Source organism: Camelus bactrianus, chromosome 32 (assembly GCF_048773025.1).
Source record: "Camelus bactrianus isolate YW-2024 breed Bactrian camel chromosome 32, ASM4877302v1, whole genome shotgun sequence".
NCBI classification, from domain to species: domain Eukaryota; kingdom Metazoa; phylum Chordata; class Mammalia; order Artiodactyla; family Camelidae; genus Camelus; species Camelus bactrianus.
In genome coordinates this window covers 19,468,010-19,492,988 of record NC_133570.1, presented here as the reverse complement: position 1 = coordinate 19,492,988, position 24,979 = coordinate 19,468,010, and the positions used below count along the sequence as shown (strand labels likewise).

The window sequence follows — 24,979 nt, the reverse complement described above, 5'->3', positions numbered from 1 at the left end:
ATAATACAGTGGAAAAGCGGGCAAGTCATGAACACTTGATTCACAGAGGAAAGAAATACAAATGGCCAATAAATCTACAAAAAAGATGCTCAGCCCCAGGGGTAATCAAGGAAATGAAAACTTTTTTAAAAATCTATTTTTCTGTCAGATTAGCAAAAATTTAAAAGGCTGATAACATCCACTGTTGATGAGGATTTGGAAAAAGAGATATTCTCACCACTGTTGGTAGAAGTTCAATTGGGACACTTTTGGAGAGCAGTTTGGCCGTATCTATGTAAATTTTTTTTTGAGATAAAATTTACACACCAAATTCACAATTTTAAGCATCCAATTCAGCAGGTTTTAGGACATTCAGAATGCTGTACAGCCATCACCACTATCTAATTCCAGGATATTTCCATCACCCCCAAAAGAAACCCCTCATCCCATAGCAGCAACTCCTAACTTCCTCCTCCTCCTGTCCCCTGGCAACTGCTCCATCCACCTTCCGTCTCTATGAAGTTGCCCAGGCTGGATATTTCATACGAATGGAAGCACGCAATATGCAGCCTCCTGCGTCCGCTCCTTTCACTTGGCATAATTTAAATGTTCCTATCCTTCCACCCATTTATGCCATTTTTGGTATCTGGCACAGAGAAATGTTGTTCCCACGTGCCCAAACAGGCACACTCAAGGATGAGCCCTGCATGCATCTAAATAGAAAAATAAAAGAAAGAAAAACAAACCTAAATATCTATCAACAAAGAGATACTTAAATAATCCATGGTCCCTCCTTTCTATGAAATATGTTTAATATTTAAAAAAACTGAGCAGTTTAAGAACTCTGTTCTGACAGTTTTATGTGAAAAGGGCATGCGGTGCAGGAGTTCCTGGGGAGTGGCCGCCTAGGAGTGGGGTTTCCTGGGCTCTGGGGAGGGGGTCTCCTCACCAACTGGCCCCTTCCACACCCATTGCTCTGTGGAGCTTATGCCAATTCACAGTCCCTCCCTGCAAGGAAATGGGCTTCAATTCGATTTATTAATCCTTGTCAATCTTGTGGCTTGAAATGTTTATTGTTGCTTTAAGTCTTCTTTTTCTCGATTACTAGTGAGACGGGTCTTCTGTTTTCAAACTGGTCTTACTCCAATCTGTCCTTCACGCAGCCACCAAAGGGATCTGTCTCAAATACAAACCCTCTGTTGGCTCTGTATCACTCACAGGATAAAGTTAAGACCCTTCATGATCTAGCCCCCTGCAGACCTCTCCAGCCTCAACCCTCACCACTCGACCTACACTTACATATACCCAACTTCCTATTTGCCTTTTACACTCAGTCCCTAATTAGCATCAAAGAGCCTCCTCTCCCACCAGCCTTTTCTCTTTCTGAACACTAGAAATCTGTTGGCCAGCTCTGCAAGGCTGGGGAATTTCATGCCATTCTCTCCCTAAGTAATTTTTAATAAGAACACATTTCAAACACCAAATTGTCAATGTGAAATCCAACAGGTGGCTTAAAACATTGCAAGATGGTTTAGTGTATCATGTAACTGAGCCAAAAACAGCAACAACAAAACTAGCCCATATTTTTGACTCAAATATGACTTAAACTCCAACCAAGAAAGACGGTTCTTGTTAACTGAACCATGTGATTAATATTTGTATTTATGCTTTGAAGGTAATTGTTTCTTGATGCTTTGGACTGAACTGTGTCTGTATCATTGGAACAGCTGAAATACTGTAATGAATACATTTGTGCATAATTACATCCCATGTGTTAATGAGCTCAATTTGCTTTTCCCAGCACACTTTTACGGTTCCTTTCTGTTTCAGAAAGGTTGTAGAAGAAAACAAATGGAATACAATGGAAGGAAACAGTGTGATGTACTGAAAAGTTTGGACTGATGTGAAAGGCAGGGCGTGCTACCCAGAGCCCTCCCTCACGGGCTGGATGCTGAAGGTAAGAGCAAAGTTTCAGCAATCCTAATACCCATCAAGAAGTAGGCTACAAATTCCATTTAAAAAAAGAACTAACATCGGGGGACCTAATTACCTCCCCCAAAATAAATAAATTAAATAAATTGTACAAAAATAAATGTTCTAAAGACAAAAAAAGAATTAACATAAAGTATTGTGACCTTAGACAAATTATTAATCCTCTCTGAGCCTTAAATTCCTTGGCTCACGGAAGACTACACTGAGTCTCACAAAAAGTATTCATGTTATCACACTTTGTGAAACTGTAAAACGCTACAGGTGCGTAAGACCTGATTAACATTGTAATCAGAGACACCCTATTAACATTAACCAGTAGTCCTAGAAGCCTGAAGCGTGTTATAATAATCCTTAGTTTCTCAACTGCAGGCTTGAAGCCATAGATTACCTTTATTTGTACAATCCTGACGATTTACACTGGGAAAAACAGAACACCCTCTTCCGTATGAACCACATATGCTGTCTGTGAATCACTTTCATCTCTAAATTAGTAGCATCCAAATTAGTCGGGTTTTCCTACAGTGAAATCTGCTTAAGCAAACATCTGCTGGTTCCCTGAAAAGTTATTTTTTCCCACAGGTGGCCTTTGAATTTGTGGCCCCAAATTTATGCAAAGAAGATGTAGCCTCTGAGACGAAAGCCCTTCGGAGAGAGGCAGTATCTGTGAGAGCCTGGGCCTCCTCTCAGCTGGGGAGAAGGCGTGCCAGAAAGGAACTCGGTTTTGGGCCAGGAAGGGCTCAGATTTAATGAAAGTGACAACGACTACTTCATCACTGTCAGGGCGATACTGATTGAAAGGACACATTTTTTCCTGTTATTAATAATTCTTAATCAAAGCATAAAAGGAAGCATATGTTTTAGTTGAATCAAGGCCCATTTTCTGTTTTCTCAATGACTCATTTGTCAGGGCAGTGGAAGAGGGGAGGCACAAAATACCAAAGCCGTGAATTCTGCCCTTAGCTTTACCCAAGGTTGCCCGAATGACCTTGGGCAAATCGCTGAGGGCAGATGCTGGCTTTGGCGTCTGTATCGGTGACAGAGTCCACAAGCTCCCCTCAGGCCCGTGAGTACTCAGCAAATATTAGACAAGTCTTCAAATAGCCCTGGTGCTTCTGTTAATCTGACAGAGCAGGTACAGCCCCTTTTCCTCCAAATAATAGGCCTGTTACTTCCTGGCTTTGACCTGAAATTATATTAAGCTACTCCAAAAAGGGGGTTAAGAAGTTAAGAGGGGCTTATTCATCCCTGTAACATTACTGGAAAACGGCTTTAAGGACTCCACTAACTAAAAAGGAAAATAATTACGGAAAAGACTATGAAAAATCATAAAAGTAATCAAGGTGTCCCAATTCTGAGGGTATCTTCTTATGCTGTAGTGACAGGCAGTCAACAGAGGGGCCAAGAGAAAGTGGCATGTCTTACAGTCACAGAAAACAAACTTATGGTTACCGGGGGATAAAGAGGGAAGGGCGGGATACATTGGGAGTTTGGGATTGGCAGATACAAACTACTATGTACAGAACAGATTAAAAAACAAGGTCCCACTGTGTAGCACAGGGAACTACATTCAATGGTTTATTAATGTTATATATACTATTACGAAAAATGTGTGTATAACTGAATCACTATGCTGTACACCAGAAACTAATACAACATTATAAATCAACTATACTTCAATTAAAAAAGAGATGTTAAAAAAAAAAAGTGGCATGTGATTGCAAAGTGCCCTGGGCAGACCCTGTAGTTGGTCTTATAAAAACAGAGAGGACAAGAACACAGGACCTCCCTCTCCCACCAGCCCCAGTCTGCGGTGGTCTCCCTGTTAAAGACTCGCAGGCCTCTGGACAGCTCAGCTGGGCTCGGTGGGCCCGAGGACCTGCAGTGCCCGACCGTAAGCACAGCCAGCACGGCCATCAGGGTGTACGATGCAGGACCTTCTCCAGGGTGCAATGTGGTCCCGACACACAGGCCGCTAGTCCTCAGAAGATGAGTTTGCAATGAAGACCTGGGACTTTCTGACCTGAAGGCCTAAAGGTTTGGCCCAAACTGGAAACAATACTCATTTCTCCCGGTTAATAAAAAGAGGTTGGTCCAGTGAATGTACTTAACCACATGTGCATAATGGGATTACACAGGAAATCCATCAGACTGTACTTTTCTGTATACACACTCTATCTCACAAGATTATACAGAAGTAGGGCAGTGAGAGTGGCCCCCCAAGTCCACAAGTCCCATAGCATCTGGAGCCTAGAAAATCCAAAGAAATCGATGACGAGTGATCCTGTGCTGTGCATTTGTGCCCAGGAAGAATGCATTTCCCCCCCAGCACCTACCTTGGCCTGGACAGCGTATGAAGCCAGGAGCACGGAAGCCTCCGGAGGGCAGTAGATCTTTTCATCTAAAATCTGCTTCTTAACCTGAAAGGGGCAACAAGGGAGACATGACACCGTGTGTGTGGAAGGGAGCCGTGTGGGTGGTCACAGCAGACGGCTGTGGGGTGTTCCCTGAGGCCCGCCAACCCAGCCCCGTAATGATTTCCTGACAAAGGGGACAGTTTTTTTAATTGCTGCTGACAAGTTGGGAGTTCAGTCCCTGAGAAATTACTGGTAAGATGGCTATGCACTTAAAAAAAAAAAAAAACAACCCTTATCTCTTTAGTTTGTGATCAAATGCTGAAGGGGAAAAACAATCTTTGTGGTTACGACAGAGCCTGACACCTGGGCTGTGACAGCAGCGAGCTGTGAACTCAGGAGCCGTCAGGAGCAGCTCTGGCAGTGACTGCAGCCTCGGCCCCTGCTGAGCACACGCAGCACTGGAGGAGATGGAGTCTGCTTTTAAGTCTTAACACAAGACACAAGTCAGCGAGGCCACTGAGTTATGACTGCAGGAAAAAAACCATCACTTTCGATATGCCTGCTCTAAGGAAAAAAGGAAGCAATAAAGTTTGATCGATTAAACCTTTAAGTCCACGTGAGGTCTGGGAAATATAATTCTTAAGCTGTAATGTTGAATTAACATATCTCATTGCATTTAATTTCTTAGAATGGTGCAGTGGGTGAAGTTTCAGACACAGAGGCAAGAGAGCCTCCTGAAGTGGGGGCACGCTGACATAAACGCACCGGGAAAGCTAGCTCCCTCTTCACAGACCTCAACAGTCACCAGATTCATAAAAGTAGTCAATTTTGCCTCGCTCAGCCGTGACAGCGCTCCAACATTTCAGTACGAGGGAAAAATTAAGCCAAAATTAAATGGGGAACAGGCCCTTCTTCCAAGCACTTACAAGAAAGCCAGCTCTGTAACTCCAGGACATCCTGGGGCCTAGGTGGTCATTATGTGGTTTCATTCAAAGCAGTGCAATCCTTTCTAAGCCTTTGGGTTTTTTTTAAGCCACACTCCAGAAAAACTGAAAGACCTTGCTTTTGACATGACAATTTTAGAGAGGGGAGATGTATCATATAAATATAACTTCTCTTACAAAAATAGTTTGCAAAAAATATATATACACACTTTTTAAAAAAACACACATACTTTTTAAGAGAAATTATGGGGGGGTTATTACATTTAACTTAATATTTACTGACTGCAATAATCTGAGGCTCCAACTAATTATAGGAGGACTAGGTGACAGCCTATATACCTACTTCTGGGAAATCATGTAATTAACGCCCCAGCTGTGGTCTCTTTCTGTTACTGATGGCAGACATACCAGCTGTCCCCGCCCTGAACACCATAAAGTAACCATGAAACCAGGGAAGCACTCTGACCAAGCAGTAGGAACACCAGCAAAACTCATCATCACACCAATGCCCCTGGCTGAACCCCCGGACGGTCCACTGGCTGTCTTTGAACCTATAATTATGGAGCTCCTAATTTCTTCAATTCGGTGGGATGCCCCTGTGCACTCAATGAGCCTTGCCTTAAAGGGGCTTACAAACTAGCGAGGGAGTAAGTGGAAAATAAGACAATTACAGACAGAGTAGCACGAAGTGTGTCGTTTGAAGTACCATGTGTGGGATTTACCAAGTGTCAGTGGAGTTCTGAAGTCCTGCCTTGATTAATGAGAGCAGATTCTGAACTTTTGGAAGAGCTACTCTTTGTAAGACTCTCTTCTTAGACTTCCTGTGCAACTACTGAGTGCTTTCAAGTTAGCGGGGAGAAAACAGGATTCGTCTTCAAAGAGGTTTCTAGTTAGAGAGCTACTTGTATCCATCCTGGTGCCATCACACTTCTGCAATTTCATCTGATACCAATTCTCCTCACTCAAGTACAGTCCTGTTCTGAAGACTGCTTTCCAGGACAGAACCAAAGGGGCTGGCTTTCCAGAGGGAGAACGTTTTCACAAGGTGGAGGCCTTGGTGGTGACATCGAGGGCTGCCCCTGCCGCCATGCCTGGGACAGTGCTCTCAGGATAGGGGGTGGAGGGAGCAGTGTGGAAAGGTGTACCTGCAAGAAGAATAAATGCTGCGTGATCTCCTGAACCAGCTCCTCCTCGGCATTCTCGGGATAAAATTTGGCCAGGAAGAGAAAGGTGACCGGCTCGTCCTTGGAAACGTCATGATCCAGCACCTGCAGAACCACAGAGCAGAAGGAAATTAGCTGGGTTGGCACCTGTTCCTCCCAGGCCACCATCAAAGAACCTTCTGCAGGGAGTGTCTCAGTATTTTTCTCCCTTCTAAATTCAGCACATTTCCCAAAGGTTGTGATTCTACAGTTTGAGGCATTCACAAAGCCATCTCTAACAAGAGGCAATGTTCACGTCACATGGTGTTTCTGAACCAAATTAATCAATATCCCCAAGTGGTGAGTGGAGCTCAGATTATTGAGGTGCAAATGTTTTCAAGACCACAGAGATAGCTAAAAACGAGAAATTTACAGCTCAAAGATCTTGGGCACTCTACGGCAGGCTGAAGGTTTTTTAATTTTCTCAAGTAGTGGCATCTTCCTTTATTCCTTTGTCTTGCTGCCTCCCTCCAACATGTAGGTCCATGTTGGAATGGAGCTTAGAGAGGATGAACTAGATCTTTGTGAAATCACTTAAATATTAACCAATCAACAGACATGAAACGTGTCCATCATGGCAAACTTTTGTTTCAAGGAACCTCTAGAAATGCTCCACAAAATCCTTGAGCACAGCCAGTAAACCACACTGCCTTTAATCTTCTAACAATTTCATCCACCCACTGGAAAGCTTGAACCATCTGCTCTCCAGAATGAATTTCATCTCAGGACATAAACATGCCATGTGACAGGCTACAAGGATCCATTAACATGTGTCATAATTTATTTCCTTTGAGCAGCAGGCTCCACAGCTCCTGATGCCCCCAATCTAATATCCATTTGGCCAACGCTCAGGTACGGTGTAAAATTCACTTTGCTGAGAATCATAAAAAGACACAGAAGGTTTTTGTGGCCATGACCGACCAGACCAGCACACATAATAAAAGTTTGTTCCAAAAAATAGACATAGAAGGTTTTGCTGCCTTTGGTAGATAACTGTCCAGGCTCCTGCTCAAATTCCAGGTCACAGCACCTAAGAGATTCAAAATAAACCTGACTGAGGACACTCTTGCTGACACTGGCACACAGAGGCACTTGGACGTTTATGATCGTTGGGAATTACCATGTGAAATTTATAACCAGAATGGTTCTCAACGTGAAGATTCAGATGATTGTGTATATATGTAAACACAATGTGAACACTTGAGTGTAGAGTCAAATTGGTAAAAGACAAGGGGCATTCACTGTCTACCATGCCAAGTAGTAGATAATAAAATCAGGTAGGCAATTGTAGGAGGTAATGTGGGGTAAGAATTAGACACTTACTCTGAGATTCAGGAGTCTGTTAGGAGTTACTGACCAAAAAAAATGGCCCTGATCTCAGCGTCATCACAGCTAGGTAGGCAGGTAAGCAGGGGAGTGTCTTTGTGTGCACGTACAAACCCGTGCAGAGGGCAGTTCCCCGAGGCAACATCCTTTCTAAACCACATTAGAACTGCTGGGAGTCCAGACTTGTCCACCAAGACTCAGAAGCCCCAGAAAACCGTGAGAACAAAACAGACACCCTGCCTTTCCCGCAGGGACCAGGGCACTCTTTATTCTTTAGATCATGTTAATGAGTAAATTAGGTTGGGCCATGGTGTTTCTCAGAAAGACTCTAAAAAATTCCCTAAAGAGCATGAGCCTCAAGAAAAATCTTTCAAAGACGTAAATTATTTAAAAAAAGAAAAAAGGCAATAGAATAGTAATTTTTATTCATAAAGGATGACTCGTGGCCCAGTCAACTGAACAGCATAAAGGCTGATGCAGTCAGCCCAGTGACAACAAGTGAAGGAGACAGGGATGGCAGCAGGTCGGTCCTGGGTGCTGCTGGCCCAGAGGGCCCAGGGGAGTCTGCGGGGAGCAGAGAGGCTGGGCACCTCCAGACCCGTGTTCCGAGTGACTTGTCCCATCTCCACTGTGCATCCACAAAGCCCCATGATGAGCAACAAGCCAGAGAAGCACTCAGGGAAAAACCAGAGCCCACGCCAGCCCCACTGATTTCATTAGGGTCCAGTCCCACCTTCTTGTCCATCTTGAGCCAGGCCACGGTGTCCTTGATCGTGTACTGCAGTCCAAAGAACCAGGTTTCCCGAAGCCCCAGGGTCCGGCACACCAAGTCAAAGAGGTCCTTCCCCTTCCACTTCATCTGCAACGTAACAAACCAATGGGGAAGGACAGCGTGAGGCCAAGTCACAATCCGCTCTCACGAAAACCTTTCTGTGCACCCCCTACTCTCAGGTTCCAAAACGTGGGGCCGACAGACACGAGGGCGGTTGATGAGCACAGAATTCCTAAATAATTGTAAAGCCTCCTGCACAAAACCGTGAGTGGGAAAATACCAATTAGAGCTTAATGGCTTAATCACGGCAAAGCATACACAATACCTCCCTTGGACAGTTCCTTACAGATCTTAATATCCCCAAAGCTGCTAATTTAGGAAAGCTGGTAAATAGCTTCCGCATTTACGAGAGCCGAGCCTCTCCAGTTAACCCAGGGTTAGCTTCTAGGGACATCAATTTCCTTGAGATTCTGTTGTTGATTTTCTTTTTAATCATGACTCTGCCCTTTGATAAAATGCTAGCTGTTTAAAATTTAAAGACTAGTTTTACCAGATTTTTTTTTAAAGCAATATAGGGGAGGAAGTTGTAACCAAAGTCACAAATCATGGAGAAAAAAAACCATTAGGGACCAATCCGTCCAATCATACATAACCATGTATATAATATGTACGTATATAATCATGTCTGACCGGGGTCACAGGGGAGGCGTCTCACCCACAGTCACACAGAGCAATTTCAGACTCTTGTGTGAACAGCCAGGGGACAGACAGACACTGTACACTGTTGTGCATTAATCCTACAGCCTCACTTTCAAAAGGACCTGAAGCAAAGGCTGCTAAACCCTTTTCTCAGCTCTTCAATCTTGTGGCTGGAAAAGCAGGTTCATCATCTTAACAGGGGAAGGAAACACCCAGCAGCTTAGTAAACGTTGCCACCTTGTGGCTTTGAAGTTAAATCAGCCAGGATGTTCCCAATACTACCCCATAGCTGCCACGTGTCCCGACCCCAGTGGTCCCCAAGTATCAGGTGGACATTCAAGCGTACACCGGCTACAGGGGTGAACACAAGACGCACCACAGAGACCGTGGTGGTAGTGGAATAATCTTGGGATTCAAATACAATGTCTCCAGACGAGCAGGACCACCCAACTGCAGAAGCGTCTGCCCGCCTGCCCTTGGAAATGTCCACCCACAGGCGTGGGGGTGGAGCTCAGGGGTGGAGCATGTGCTGGGCGTGCATGAGGTCCTGGGTTCAATCCCCAGTGCCTCCGTTAACGGGAAAAAAAAAAATAAAGAAAAACTAGAACTCTCCACCCACTGTCCTGGCACACTGAAGATGCATAACGAAAAGGAATTGGGGGAGTTTTTAGGGTTTAGAGACTTCTTATAAAAGCAAGAAAGAAAACATAAGTTAGACCTCTAATATGTGATTGGTTTCTGCTGAAACCTCTTTCTACAGAGGATTTTTCAAGCAGGCCTTCTATTTTTAACAGATGTGAATGGACAGTGTGTTCTCCACGAGGTACTCAACAGGAAAGCCCTGCCTTTCTCTGTGTTTACAGTCAGTCAAAGAGCAAAGTCAAAGTCGAGAGCCCTCAATGGAAGGACAGCAAACCCAAAGCAGACAAGGGAGTGGAGAAATAGACCAGCTTTTGTCCTTCCCTGGGGCCATTTCTCCAAAAGCCCCTCTAGCTCTGCCTTGTCCCCTCCGTGTGACTTTAGTGGGGTTCCTGGAACCCTACAAAGGTTGAGGTCCTTAGGAATTATTTTGAGTAGAACAGAATGAAATGACATGTTTCATTTTAAAAAGACAATCTCTTTCCCCTTTTGGAAGGCTTAACAGTGCTTGCTGGCACACCTGTCTCCCAGTCTGACAACAGGACAAAGGGTTTTTAATTCGTGGCAGCAGGTTTTCATTCCTACGGACAGACTACACTGAAGAAATGTTACTTTGTAGAACCAGAAGCTTCAGGATGCTGATTATCCTCCTGTCTGTATTTTAAGCCAGCACATAGTATATGAATTATAAATGACTACCGGGCTACAAGGTAATGTAACACTTAGAAGCAGACATTAACTTGGAAGAAGTTAAACACCCAAGGGCCGAGAAGATCAAGGTAACAATCTCCAGTCTGCCATAACTCACGGCCATGGCCAGCGGGCTCTGGCGCCAAGGGGCTGTCAGCAAGTGGGTGTGCGGAGCATCTCAAGGAAAGCGACCGAGAGAATGCTGAGTGGGTCTCCTGACCTGGGAGCTTCAATTCTCAAACATAATATTGTAGTAATGCAATTTTCCTGTGTTCCTTTCCTTGTCTTTGTTTCTAAGACGCAAGACTATCTCTGTTGAATGCTCCCATGGAGTTTGCAATGAAGTGAAGAGAGGGGAAAAATTCTCATGCTGATTCAGGATGCCTGGCTTGGATTTTCAACTTTGACCCTAAAAATTGAAGGATGTCAAATTGGAAAAATGAGCCTGAGTAATTGATTACCTATGGTACACCCATCCCTTTCTGGTGTAAATAAGGAAACGGAGCCACAGATTCATTGACAGCTACAGCAGACGTAGGCCCTTTCTTGGTAGGCCACCCCGCCAGTTCCTCCATCTCCTCTTTGCCTGCTCTGTGGGGTTCCTCTCAGCTTGCTCCCTGCTGCCACTCCCCAGCCACCTTTTCCAGTAGGTAACCAGTGTCTTAATATCTTCCACCCTAAAACAACACTGGTTCTCAGAACAGCCAGATCTCACTCCTCTACAGCACAGGGTGAATGAAAGCCTCAGCTGCCTCTCATTTACTCTTGTGGCCAGCGGTACAGAGCTCATCCTGCGCACCGAGCCGTGTTAGACCCTGAGGATGCAAAACAGCAGAAGCATGTTCCCCGCAGGAGACTCAAGCGAGGACCCAGGTTGGAAAAGGCTTGAAAGAAGAAGGGGGAATTAGATAAAGGAGGAAAGGAAGTAAGTCTACAAAGAAACAAACATAAATCATGACCTCTACAGGGACCTGCGCGGCATCCGGCAGAGGTGAAACAGCCTGAACTCAGAGGACGTGGGGAGGGGATGGGCGTGACATGACCCAGGTGGCTCACCACCTGAGGACCCTTGGGCAGAGTAAGGATGAGATCAGACCTGCATTCTGGAATGTGCGCAGGCAACAGGGTGGAGAATGGGTTGGAGGAAGGGAGCCTGGAGCCAAGAAGGGCCAAAGGCAGGCCAACTCCTGCCTTGACGGAGGCCCAGTGGGAAGGAGAAAGCCTGAGAACTGGAAGGAGGCAGAGCCCCAGAACTGGCATCTGAATGCCTGAGGGGGCTGATGGAAAAGGACCAAGAGGGACGCCTGAATTTCTGGCTCGAGCATCAGGCGGTTCCAGTAAAGGAGGGACAGGGTACAGGAGAAGCAGGAGCAGCAAGTTTCGAGGGGAACAGATGAGTAATTAAGTTTTAGACAAAGAAAGTTAAGATGCCTGAGGAAACCAGGTAGAGATGTCCTAAATACATTCGATGCTAAGTCTCAGCTCTATTTACAAAACAACGCATTCTATTTTTAAGTCATTAAGAAATTTTTCTCTTGGGTTAAATAAATCTAACCTCCGCGGTGCCAAGCCGGGCCGTTACCTACAGGAGGTAGGTGACGTGTCTTCCCCACGTGTCTGAGGCTTGCTTAGTCTTCCTAACTTGGGTTTCTACTTTACAAACAAGAGCCACACTTGCTGGTGGTTCTCAGGACACCATGCAGAAGGGAGGTCTTGGGCTGTGAGGGGGATTCATTGGTGCTGACCGATTGTCTTCAGTTTCATCACTGGTCCATGCACTGGTGCTGATGGGGGGAAGTGATGTGACCATGTGAACATCTCCCTAGATTGTAGGCACCTCAACATTAGTCATCTCTCTACTCCCCACTGCGCCCAGCCAAGTGTGTACACACAAGACATGGCCAACGGCGGCTGTCCAATGGAATACACTTGATCAATTCAAAAAGCCAAGGCTCAAAACCCTAAAGCAAAATTAATCCCCATTCATCCAACCCCTTCCAAAAACATTCAGGGAACAGACATTGTGTCCGAACCCCCTCTCCCGAGATGCAGGGGATAAAAGGGGGACAAAAGAGACAGTCTCTGCTCTAATAGAACACAGGGCATGAGAACAATCTGTGGGAACAATCTCTCCCCTCACCCCCACCTCAAATCAACTCCAGGTGTGGTTTCAGCACTACAGCACTGAGTGCCACAGCGGGGACATCAGGGCTGGAGGGGACCCCGGGAAGGGATCCTCTATCTTGGAGGGTGGGAAATGGCATCTGAACTGGTGGGAAAGAGGAGCCAAGTGAAGACTGGGCTTGGGGAAGGAGGAGTGAGCGGAGAACTGTGTTACAGGCAGAGGGAAGAGCATATGCGAAGGTCTAGAGGCAAAAAAGCTTAGACGGTCCTTGCAGGAAATCAAAGTATTGTAGTTCAGTTTGGCCAGAGAACAGAGACTGGGGGACATCTGCTGTGCTTCCAGCCACCACCTAAAACCAATTCTCTGTTGCCTGACTCTGCCTCTCTTGTGTGAACCACGGAACGCAGAAAGTTATCTGAGTGTTTTTACCTTTTCACCAAGGATGGAACACAACCAGTACCATTCAAGACGTACAGTAAAGAAGGTAAATTATTACACAAGATGGAAGCCTCAGGAGATTAGGGCTTAATTCTTCCCAGAAATCAGTCGGAAAGGCAGAGAGAAACAATGGTTATCTAACAACAATGTGAACCTCAGCGCTGCCACCACGTGACCTTGGGCAAGTTATTGAACTTCCTTGTGCTCTGCAACGGGGATAATGAACAGAACCTGTCTTAGCAGATTGATCTCAGGATTAAGTGCACTGATACATTTAAAAAGCCTCAGAAGATGCCGCAGTAAATACTCAATAAAGGTGGGTGATTACTCATTCTAACCCCACCTCCACCCCTTACATTCCTGAGTGGCATCGTTTAAAGCCTCCAGTCCTGTTCCACTCCATGTGTGATGGATGGCAGATCAGAAAGGGCTTCATCAATCCTCACGGTGCTAACCAGGCCATCATTCATGTGACAAACATTTATTGAGCAAGCACTACGTCCTAGTCACTGTGCTTGGCACAAGAGATAAATGATGAATCCGGGGTAAGACGCTGTCCCTATTCATGGCTGACACAGGAGACAGGTAAATGGATGAGGAAAGTGCAACCTGGAAGATGCTCACAGAACAGAGGGCTGTGGGAACCCGGCTCGGGGCTGGGGGTCTGCGGGGCAAGGGGCTTCCCTGAGGAGACGCTGTCCGAGCAGGGTCTTGAAAGCCAGGCAGTTAGCTGGCCCTCTGGCGAAGGGGCTGAGGGAAGGGAGGTCACACCAGCCAGAGGGAACAGCATGTCTGCCACTGGGGTCCAAGCTGTTGCAAAGAGAAGGAATGTTTTTTGTACTTTTCTAGTATCTGACAAGCAGCGTAATTATCCTATCTGCAGTACTGAATGTTCAGTGAAGTACTGAATACGCAGCTCCAGCCCGATGCGAGTGACAGCTCACGCCCTCCACGGCTCATCAGGAGCTGGGTTCTTCAGTCTCTGGTTCTGAGCGGCCAGGCATCCCACAGCGATACCTGCTGCCCCGTCTCTAAGAAGCCAGGACCAGTGAGATGAGTCTCGTGTATTTTTTTATTAAAACATTTCTTCTTCTGACACCTCTTAGCACATAAGCTTTTCAGGCTTTGCGCTTAAGGCTACTCACAGGCCTTTTTTGTAGAGTTTGTCATTTTTCCTAAACAGACTGCCAAAAACAAAACAGCCCCCGTTCTGATTAGACGTTCACTTATGGGGGGAAGGGACAGCTCAGTGGTAGAGCATGTGCTTAGCATGCACAAGGTCCTGGGTTCAATCCTCAGTACCTCCATTAAAAATAAAAATATAAAATAAATAAATAAGCAAACCTAATCACCACTACCCATAAACAAACAAACAAATCAATATTGAAAGAAAACCAAAACATTCACTGAAACCCATCTCTTGCCCGTTGGCTGAAGTGCTCAACTGCTCCATGGACCCCGCCACCCCTCCCTGCCTCGCCTCAGCCCAGTGAAGAAGCAGGAGGCTACCAGGCAGAGGCAGGCGCTCATTCCGCAGACAGAAAAGGCGCAGCGGAGGGAGTGAGAGGGGGGATTTGCAGGGAGGCGTGCAGACCTGGACGCCACGCTCTGCAGGCCCTGTCCCCGAGATGCCCTTCAGCACAGGGGCCAATGGCAGTGAGCCTGGAAGTTCGGTGTCCTGCGTAACTCGAACAGGCTGCAGTGCTATTCCATAGATATATGCTTGTGCCTCTATCAAAGATAGATGTGCATGAACTTTATAAACAGGACTAAGTGCTGTCAGCTTGTTATTTTTTGTAGGGGCTGAATTTATGAGCTTTACCCAGAGTGAAGTGCTTGTAATTTATCAACCTAGAATGTTTTAAGTAAATAGCACTAAGCACTTAAACTCCGCCGCAGGAACGTAGCTAGAATGCAGCACTTTTCTGTTGTAGGAAAGCAACTGGCACCAATAACCTTCAGGGCTGATCAGGGTCTATTAACCAGGGAAGCATTATGAATAATGTCCACGGCACTCCTCTTACAACGGGCCAGTTTCAGACTCACAACCCTAAAACTACCGTTTGTCTTTTTGGCTTTGGCAGCTTTCACACTGCATTTCTCCCACTGCTGTCCGTGGGCCGTGCAGCCACCACCAGCTGAATCCCTGGTGCTCGCTGACACAACCATGTAGGGTGAGTGGAAAACCAGCCGCATCATGGGAAAAGGCCACAGCTAGGAAAGGAAAACTTTCTTTTTGTTTGTTTGTTTGTTATTTTTTTTTTCTTTTCTTTTTTTATTTTCTAAGGACAACTTTCTTGAAGAAAGAGAACTGAGATTGGCTGCCATGTGTGAAATGCCTAAGAATTAGAAACCACAGAGAAACTTCACAGAGAAGACTCAAGCCCAGAAAAAGCCAGCAGAGAAGCGACATTCCATTTCAGAGCTGTCTGGAGGACAGGATTATCAGCCACGCAAGGAATGCTATTTAACTGGCTGTCTGTTCCACAGAAAGGGAACCAACGAACCCAGCCTTCACTTATTAGGGTTTCTTCTAATTAGCTCACAAGCTGCCCCAGCATTTGCCATAAAAACTGTCAAAAGGTTAGGTCCCGTACAGACAGAGCAACAGAAGGAACCATGCCTCCCCGGGCTCAGGACATGTGCTGCGTGTTTATGATTATTTCAGGAACAGAAGAGCAAGGAGGACTGTCATCTCCCCTCCGTGTTAATTCCTAACTGGCTTTTGTAGTCGTGGGTGCCCGACAAGAACCGATTCATGGAAGACTTGAGCATTTAAGATGCTGATGTACCAGAGCCACACCTAAAGACAACTTTTATTTGTCCGTTTGAAAAAATAGGCACCAAATATCTCAACTTATGAGATAAACAAATGGAAAGAGTTATGAAAATGATTTTGCGGTGCAGTGAGTGAAGAATGAGTTCCATTAAAATCTGTTCTGGTTAATCAAAGAGGATAATGGGGGTCTAAAACCAACACCCCGGACCCAGGGTGTGGTAGCACCAAACCACAGAACCAGGTCCTGGGTCTCATGTCTGAGTCTCCTGTCAGGGTTAAAGGACACACCACTCCCAATCAGCCACTATTGCTGAGGGAAAAGGAGGCCCTCCAAATAGAAATAGGATTTTGGCAAAAAAAAAAAAAAAAAAAAAAAAATCCCAGCACTAATTCCACCATGTCAGTTTCTACCACAATCAACCACAGCAAGTCATTCTCCTCTCCTGGTCCTCCAATCATCTGTTAGTATGCTGAATCTATTTAAATTTTTGGTTTCAAGAACCTCCACCAGTTACTTCCTCTCTCCTCCAACTGCCCTGCCTTGTTCCCAAGTCAGCAAACCTATGAGCGTCCATTTACCTGTAACTGGACCCTTCTAACATCTGCTTCTTCATCTCACCACCATCCCCCTCCGGCCCCACCGTACAATACCAGATCCGTGAGTTAGTTTGTACTTTACATTCGAGGAAAAACGGAGTGCCTGTCTTTCCCCAAGATTCCAGTCTTGCCTGCAATTCTGCAGATCATAAACTCCTTGAAGGCCAGGGCTAACACTAACACACACACACACATACACACTCCCTCTCTCTCTCTCTCTTTTTAAGTCTCCCAGGGCCCAAACAAGCGCTGCCTAATCTGGGGCCACTCCATAAATGCTTGTGATTGGCTAATGATGTTGATGACAATGACACCTCGATGAGGCTTCTGAGCAGAACAGTCTTCTAGGTAATGACTGCAACGAAGCAAGAATTGATGACACTCCTTATTAAAATTCTAATTGCATAATTGGGCCTGAAGGTATATATTCCCCGTCTTTGATGACACATTCTGATTTCCTCTCTCTAAAAATACCTTGGCAAGGAAATCGAAATCTCAAAGAACCAACCAAGAAAAATATCCACAGGACAAAAGAGACCAGTAAGAAACAGATCACAGCACCTTGGGAAGCTACAAAATAGAGGTTTGACTTATAAGTCTTTCAAAACAAAATGAATTATAGTTTTCAGTGGGAGAAGAAAGTCCTTATGTTTGCAGCATCTGGCATGTTCCCTGCTGCAGCAGCGACAGGTTACAGCAGCAGCGACAGGTTACAGCAGCAGCAGTGAGTCCAGAGATGGGGGTCTGCATCCTAAGCCCCCTCTCTCTACTACACACAGCCTTGGGTGAGCCACGCAGCTCAACAGGGCCTCGGTTTCTTCATCTGTCAATCTCTTGGGCCCCATGCAGTGCCCAGATTTTATGACGCCATGGAAAAAAGATGAGGCGCTTCGAAGTCAGCTGACAGATGACGAAGCAAAAAGAAATACTAGTTATGATGCTATAAAAGCAATACAATCCCCCCAAAGCATGGGACTTAGCTCACAACGTGAGAGCAATCACAGCCTTGTCAAACAGTCATAAAACACCCAAACCTGCTGGGTTGGGAAAGTCAGTTAACCTCTTTGGGTCTCAGCTTTCACAATCACCAAGGGGTCTTTCAGGATTAACACCCTCTGAGTCTATGAACCTGAGATGGTTTTGTCTAAGCCGTGGAGCACTTTTTTCGATGCTATAATAGCTTTTTCTTTTAATCCTTTAACACCCAATTCTAGACCTTAAAATCATCTTCAGGGATGTAAATGACACTTAACACTTAATTTATGTGTGCTTTCCTACATTCCTTTCCCTTTCTCAGCTTCTGCCACTGCTATCGTGTTCCTCAGTCCTAATAATCAAGAGTTGACTTGCAATCATCAACTCTCTAATGTAACAAAAGCAGTCATGATAACGCCAATAAAAAATAGAAGTTTTCTGGCACCAAGCATACTGTTGCTATTTAGCAATTATCAATGATTACAAATGTTTTAAAGAATGAGACTAAAAATTCTGCAGAGAGCTATGAATAGGAAACAATAGTGAATTCAGTGCAGGCAGACACAAAGCTAAATTTCAAATGCCTAAACATGAGGTGAAATGAACAGACTATGAAACACCACCCATGACTAAGTGTTATCCAACTGATTAACTCCTCCTGCCCTAGACTCTGCAAAAATTATAGTTTACATTTAAAAGTGCGCTCCTTGAAAAAAAAAAACTCCCAGCACAACAGAACTAAAGCATAATCCGTTCATGCAAACCAGCTCATGGGGGCCCAGGACTCTAGCCTGGAAAGAACTTTCAAGCATTTTGTTTCTGACCTGATTTTTTAATTGAGTTTGACAATCATCAGTGGGAGTGACGCTGACTTTAACAACCTTGGAAGGCACAGGTATAAGTAGGTACAACTGTTTAAAAAAAAAACTCTGCTGATGGATGAGCACTGCCTAAGGCTGAAGACTTTTTAAACACATTTATGAGACTGATTTCATCTCAAATCAATGTGAGTAGGATACTAGATACATACACAGTGGGTGATTTTAAAAACCACAGATCAGTTCTGATAAGTCTAGGAATGACTCCAGGTTCCAGTTTTAAGTTTTACCTGAAAAGTCAAATTATCAAAACCTCTAAAACTAGGAGACTAAAACAGGCAAGGTGGACGGGACGGCTGTAAGTGATGCAACTCACTAACAGAACATTGTTGTGAATTATCCAAGCTAGGTCCAAATTTGGCAAAGAAGCAAAAATAGTAATGAGAGTTGGGAGAGGAAAAACGCCCGTTTCCTGTAGAAATGATGTGCTCTGACCCCACCTAGTGGTGCTGGAGTGATTCCTAAACAAGCAAGCACTCCAAAGACAGGCGCCTTGACTCTCTCAGCACAGGTAACTGAAGATTTGATTAAAGAATTTTTTTCCCCTAAGGTCAGCACTAATTTGGTAATAAATCTTGGCTTGCTAAAAATGTACTAAAACATGTGGATTTTGAATCTAAATCAGACAAAGCACAGACAGGAAGACATCCTCCTGTGACAGACCAGAGAGGCCTGGTCACCAGCTGGCTGAAAAGAGTAGCAGCTCTGAGAAAACTCAGTTCTGGGGTTTTAAGACCTCAAATGCTTTAGCTTCTTAAATTAATAATAAACAAGCACCCAAAATGTTCTTGGACAAGAATGCAAAACTAGCATGAGTAATTGGAGAAGTCATCAAAAACAAAAGAGAAAAATTTCAAAATGACACATTGGGGACACAGGAATGGAGAATAACTAAGTATGGCAGAAACCAGAAAAGAATCCTGCTATCATAGTGGACATCAAGCTAAATAGAAATCAAGTACAGACCACATTACGAAAAAGAAGTTCCTTAAAATAAGGCATAAGGTAAAGCTCATCATACTTAGACTAACTGTAGAGTCTAGAGGGTCTTCAATTACGAAGGCAGGGACAACCTGAAGAAGATTCACAGAAAATGAAGGCGATTAAAGGAGAATATTCACAGTGCCTCTAGCATGAGACCTTTTCTCTTTATCCCTCTCCCAACTCATGATAACATAAGAAGCTAATGTTTACCAAGTGCTTTATGGTCAGGCCCTGGGTGTAAGTGCCTAAGGTCCGTCTCATTCATGCCTTAAAACAATCCTCTAAGAAAATGACTATTATTCTCATTTTACAGGTGTGGCAACTGAGGTTTAGAGACGTAAGTCCAAGATCACCTAGGGAGCACGTGGCAGTGGTAGGGCTTTCCCTCCAGCCAACTCAACCCTTCTATGAGGATGCCAGCTCTCTTCCTTAAGCAGTGTTTGTCCCGTCTCTAGCAGATATCGCTCACACCTACATGCTCAGATTCTGAGGTGACTCCCTACCTAAGAAGGAAATATGAAAGAGAAAGTTGTGCAATGAGTTGCTTCTGCCCAGATCACCTAAAACAGGATGTCAAAGCAGGGGGCCTCTGAAATCAGGCTCTTCCCCCTCGTTTTTCAGTTGAAGAACTGAGGCCTGGGAGGAAAAAGAGATGTGCCCAAGGTCACACAGAGGAGCTCCACTGGGAAGCCAGGGTTCAAACACCAATGTGAATTCCCTCCCAGAGTTTACATCCTGGAAGGGAGTCATTTGCCCAAGTCTTGAGGTGTCAAGGATTGAACATCTTAACTGAAATCACCAGAGTTGTTCTTTCTGTATTCCCCTTTCCAAAGTTCCTTCTACTTTAAGTCAGCTTGCACGTTGGAATGATCTGTAATGTTGGTAATTAATCCAATCATAATTCTACCCGGGTACATGAAAATGTTTGGCATGCCAACCAACAGGAGAAGGAAGCTTTGTTCTTAACATTAGGATCTCTCACGACTCAATTTTGAGAAATTTTTCATGTTTGGCTCTTCTTACTGATAGATTGAATTGTTAGAGTAAAATTCCATCCTAGATAAGAAAAAACATAACCGTTTAAGCCTCCTGGCAAATTACGTTCAGCACCCACTTTCTCAAAATGACAAATATCAAATCTTTCAAGTGGAAAAATCCTCCAAAGCATCAAGCCAATTGTGCAATGCAGCAAGTAGTGCAAGAAAGAGGTTTCTCTCCCTGTCTCTGCAGCAAAAAAATCTGAGCTTACTAGCATAAGGTAATACCATTCATATGTTAACTACCACTGGTTCTGAAATTCAGTCCTTCTTAGAAAGCCACCTACATTTGACCTCATGAATTCCTCAAGTGCCATCTCTCATTTTTTCAAAATGCACCGAACACCTTCTTGCATTAGCATCTTGCTCAGGTAATATACAACATAAAAACAGAGGAGGAGGGGAAGACTAATTGCTTCTCAAGAGTTTTCTCCATCACCATCAATCAAATTACTGTTACTTTCAACAGAATATTTCAACGTGATTTACAAACAGGTACTTTCACTGGAAATTTGAGGCTCAATGAGATGGAATGGCTTGACAAATCACAACAGGGCAGGCAGTACGCAAGGTGACCCAAGCCTCCTACTTTAGGCAGACTATAGTCTGTCCCTTTCTGCCCAGCACCAGGCATTCCACAAGTCCTGATAACAACCACACAGGGTCAGTGATATTAGTTCCATTTTACTGACATGCAAACTGAGGTTCAGAGAACTTAAGTATCCTATCCAAGTTTTAAGTAGTTTACTGGACTTAAAGCCTGGATCTGTCTTATTTCAAAGCTTAGGCACTTACTACTACTTTGCTACTTAGTGTGGTCCCTGGAGCAATAGCATTGGCCTCACCTGAGAATCTGTTAGAAATGGAGAATTCTCAGTCAACTGTGGAACTACAGAATCAGAATCTGCATTTTACCAAGATCCTCAGTTCATTTACGTGTACATTAAGGTTTGACAGCTGTGTACTATAACATTCTGTCTCTCTGAATATCACTACTGTGATTCCTTTCTATAAATCAGTGGTTCTCAAAGCAGGGGTAGGGAGGGTGTTTCCCCTTCAGGGACACTTGACAGTGTCTGAAGACATTGTTGATTGTCGCACTGGGGCGAGGTGTGGGGTGTGTCTGTCATCTGGTGGGTAGAAGCCAGGGAGCTGCTAACATCCTACAATGCACAGGACAGTCCACACCACAAAGTCTCCAGCCAAAACGTCAAAAGTGCCAAGGTTGAGAAACCCTGATACTGCTGATAATATTGCCCATCCTCTGGGGTCTGTTTAACGAAGAAAAAATAAGAGTTTTTCATTGCAAAATTACGGCTGAAGAAATGTCACTGAAAATTCCTTTCCCTAGGGTCAGTCTCTCACAATCTCTCACAACATTTATCAAATAGTAACTTCCATCGGGGTCAGCAAAGTATGGCTCGCAGGACAAATCCAACCCACTGCCTGTTTTTGTGCAGTTAACCAGCTAAGAATGAGTTTTACATTTTTAAATGACTGAAAAAATTTCAATAACATTTCCTCACTTGTGAGGATTATATGAAATTCCAATTTCATTGTCCAGAAAGAAAGTTTTCTTGGAACAAAGTCATGTCTATTATTTTTAATTTTACAAAAGGCTACTTTTTAAAAAACAGCTTCATAGAGATATAATTCACATACCTTAAAATTCACCTATTTAAAGTGTACAGTTAAATGGTTTTTAGCATATTCACTGAGTCGTGCAACCATCACCAGTGTCAAGTTTAGAACTTTTTCCATCACCTCAAAAAGAAACCTTGTATTTTTTAGCTGTCAAGCCCCTTTCCCAGCCCTAAGCAATCACAAATCATATATGGTATTTTGTGACTGGCTTCTTTTACTTATGTTTTCAAGGTTCATCCATGTTGTTCCTTTTTATTGCTAAAAACATCCCATGGTATGGATATATCACCTTTTCTTGATCCACTCATCAGCTGATGGACATCTGGGTAGTTCCCACCCTTGGCTTTTATGCATAATAACGCTAACCGTCCATGGACAAATTTCTCTGCAGACATGTTTTCACTTCTCTTGGGCAGACATGTGCAAGAACTGCTGGGTCACATGGTAACTCTACCTTTAACTGTCTAAGGAAAACGGCCAAAGTCGCTGCACCATTTTATATTACCACCAGCAGCATACAGATTCCAATTTCTCCATATACTTATTCTATGCTCCCTCCTTTTTTCTTTTGGTGGGGAGTAATTAAGTATATTTATCTAATTAGTTTTTTAATGGAGGTACTGGGACTTGAACCCAGGACCTTGTGCGTGAGTAGCATATGCTCTACCACTTGAACTATACTCTCCGCCTCTATGCCTTTTTGAATCTAGTCATACAGCTAGTTGGCTCGCGTTATGGTCAGGTATTTTGTTGTCATTTTGATTTGCATTTCCTTGATGACTAATGATGTTGAGCAGCTCTGCATGTACTTACTGGCCATTTCTGTATCTTCCTTAGAGAAATGTCTACACAGGTCCTTTGTTCATTCTTTAATTGGGTTTTTTACCTGTTTATTACCGAGCTATGAGTTCTATATACATATTAGATATAAGAGTCTTATCAGATACATGATTTGCCAACATTTTTTTCTTTTCACTTTCTTGATGTCCTTCAAAACGCATACTCTTTTTTTTTTACTTCATTATATTTTTGTTTGTTTTGGGGGAGGGGGCTAAATAGGTTTATTTATTTATTTAACAGAGGTGCTGGGGATTGAACCCAGGCCCTGTGCATGCTAGGCACGCGCTCTACTGCTCAGCTATACCCGACCCCCACCACACATAAGTTTGTAACCTTGATGAAGTCCAGTTTATATATATTTTTCTTTTGTTGCTCATGCTTTTGGTATCATATCTAACAATCCTATGCCAAATCCAAAGTCACGATGATTCATTCCTGTTTCCTTCTGAGAGTGCTATAGTTTTAGTTCTTACATTTGATTCTTTAACCCATTTTGAGTTAATTTTTGTAGATGGTGTAAACTGAGGATTCAACTTCATTCTCTTGCATGTGGCTGTCCAGTTGTCTCAACACCATTTGTTGAAAAGACTATTCATTCCCCCAGTGAGCAGTCTTGATACCCTTGTCAAAAATCAGTTAATCAAAGACGTATAGGTTTATTTCTGGACTCTCAACTTTATTCCATTGATCTATATTTCTATTTTTATGCCAGTGCTACACAGTCATGATTATGGTTGTTTTGTAGTAACTTTTGAAGTCAGAAGTATGAATCGTCCCACTTTTTTCTTCTTTTTCAAGATTGTTTCAGCTATTCTGGTCCCCTTGATACTCCATGTGAATTTTAGAATCAGCTTGTCCATATCTACAAAGAAGTAAACTGGGATTCTGATACGGATTGCATTGGATGTATAGATTTATTTGGGGAATACTGTTTCTTAACAATGTTAAGTCTTATGATCCATGAACAAGGAATGTTTTTCCATTTATTTAGATCATCTTTAGTATCTTTCAAAAATGTTTTATAATTTTCCAGAGTCTAAGTTTTGCACTTCTTTTGTTAAATTTACTCCTAAGTATTTTGTACTTTTGATGCTATTGTAACTAGAATTAACTTAATTTCATTTTCAGACTGTTCATTGCAGGCATATAGAATGACAATTAATTTTTGAATATTGATCTTATATCCTGCAACCTTGCTAAACTCGTTTATTAGTTCTAACAGTTTAGCAGATTCTTTAAAATCTGTCTACAAGATCATATTATGTGTAAAGAGAGGTAGTTTTACATCTTCCTTTCTAACATAGATGCCTTCATTTCTTGTCTAATTGTCCTGGCTAGAACCTCCAGCACAGTGTTGAGTAGAAATGGTGAGAGTGGACATCCTTGTCTTGTTCCTGATCTTAGAAGGTAAACATCCAGTCTTTCACCATTAACTGTGATATTGGGCTTTTCGCAGATGCTCTTTATCAGGTTGAAGAAGTTCCCTTCTATTTTTTTTTTTTTTGAGGGTTTTTTTCATGAAATGCTGTTGGATTTTGTCAAGTGTTTTTTCTGCATCAATTGAGATGATCATGTAATTTTTGCTTTTTATTCTATTGATGTATTATATTGATTTTTGGATGTTAAAACCACCCTTGAATTCCTGGAATAAATCCCAATTGGTTATGGTGTACGGTTTGTTTTTTCTTTTTTATATGTTGCGGATTCCTAACATTTTAAAGGATTTTTGCTTTCATATTCATAAGAGATACTGGTCTCTGTTTTCTTGTGTTATCTTTGTCTTGTTTTGGTACCAGTGTAAGGATGGCCTCATAAAATTGAGTTGGGAAGTAGTCCTTCCTCTTCTATTTTTTTTGGAAAAGTTTGTGAAGAATTAGTATTTATTGCTCTTGACATATTTGATAGAATTCAGTAGTGAAACCATCTAGGCTTCTAGCAAGTGGAACCTGGGTTTTTCACTGTGGGTAGTATTTTTATTGCAAATTTACTCTCTTCACTTATTATATGTCTATTCAGATCGTCTCTTTCTTCTTGAGTCAATTTTGGTAGTTGGCGTCTTTCTAGGAATTTGTCCATTTCATTTAA

The 24,979-nt window shown here is 43.5% G+C and overlaps 1 protein-coding gene across 5 annotated transcripts in view; it reads right to left on the bottom strand.

Moving 5' to 3' along the window:
• The window catches only part of NF2 (NF2, moesin-ezrin-radixin like (MERLIN) tumor suppressor), a 78,090-nt gene that overhangs the window by 48,687 nt on the left and 4,424 nt on the right, over positions 1-24,979 (bottom strand). For all 5 annotated transcript variants that reach the window (XR_012503683.1, XR_012503684.1, XM_074356443.1 and 2 more), the window contains exons 2-4: positions 8,531-8,656; positions 6,415-6,537; positions 4,305-4,388 (exon numbers count right to left, since the gene is read on the bottom strand). Coding sequence is in view for 3 of the 5 variants with exons in the window: in XM_074356443.1 (XP_074212544.1) it covers positions 4,305-4,388; positions 6,415-6,537; positions 8,531-8,656 (333 nt within the window). In the remaining 2 variants the exon portion in view is untranslated. The remainder of the gene's footprint in view (positions 1-4,304; positions 4,389-6,414; positions 6,538-8,530; positions 8,657-24,979) is intronic.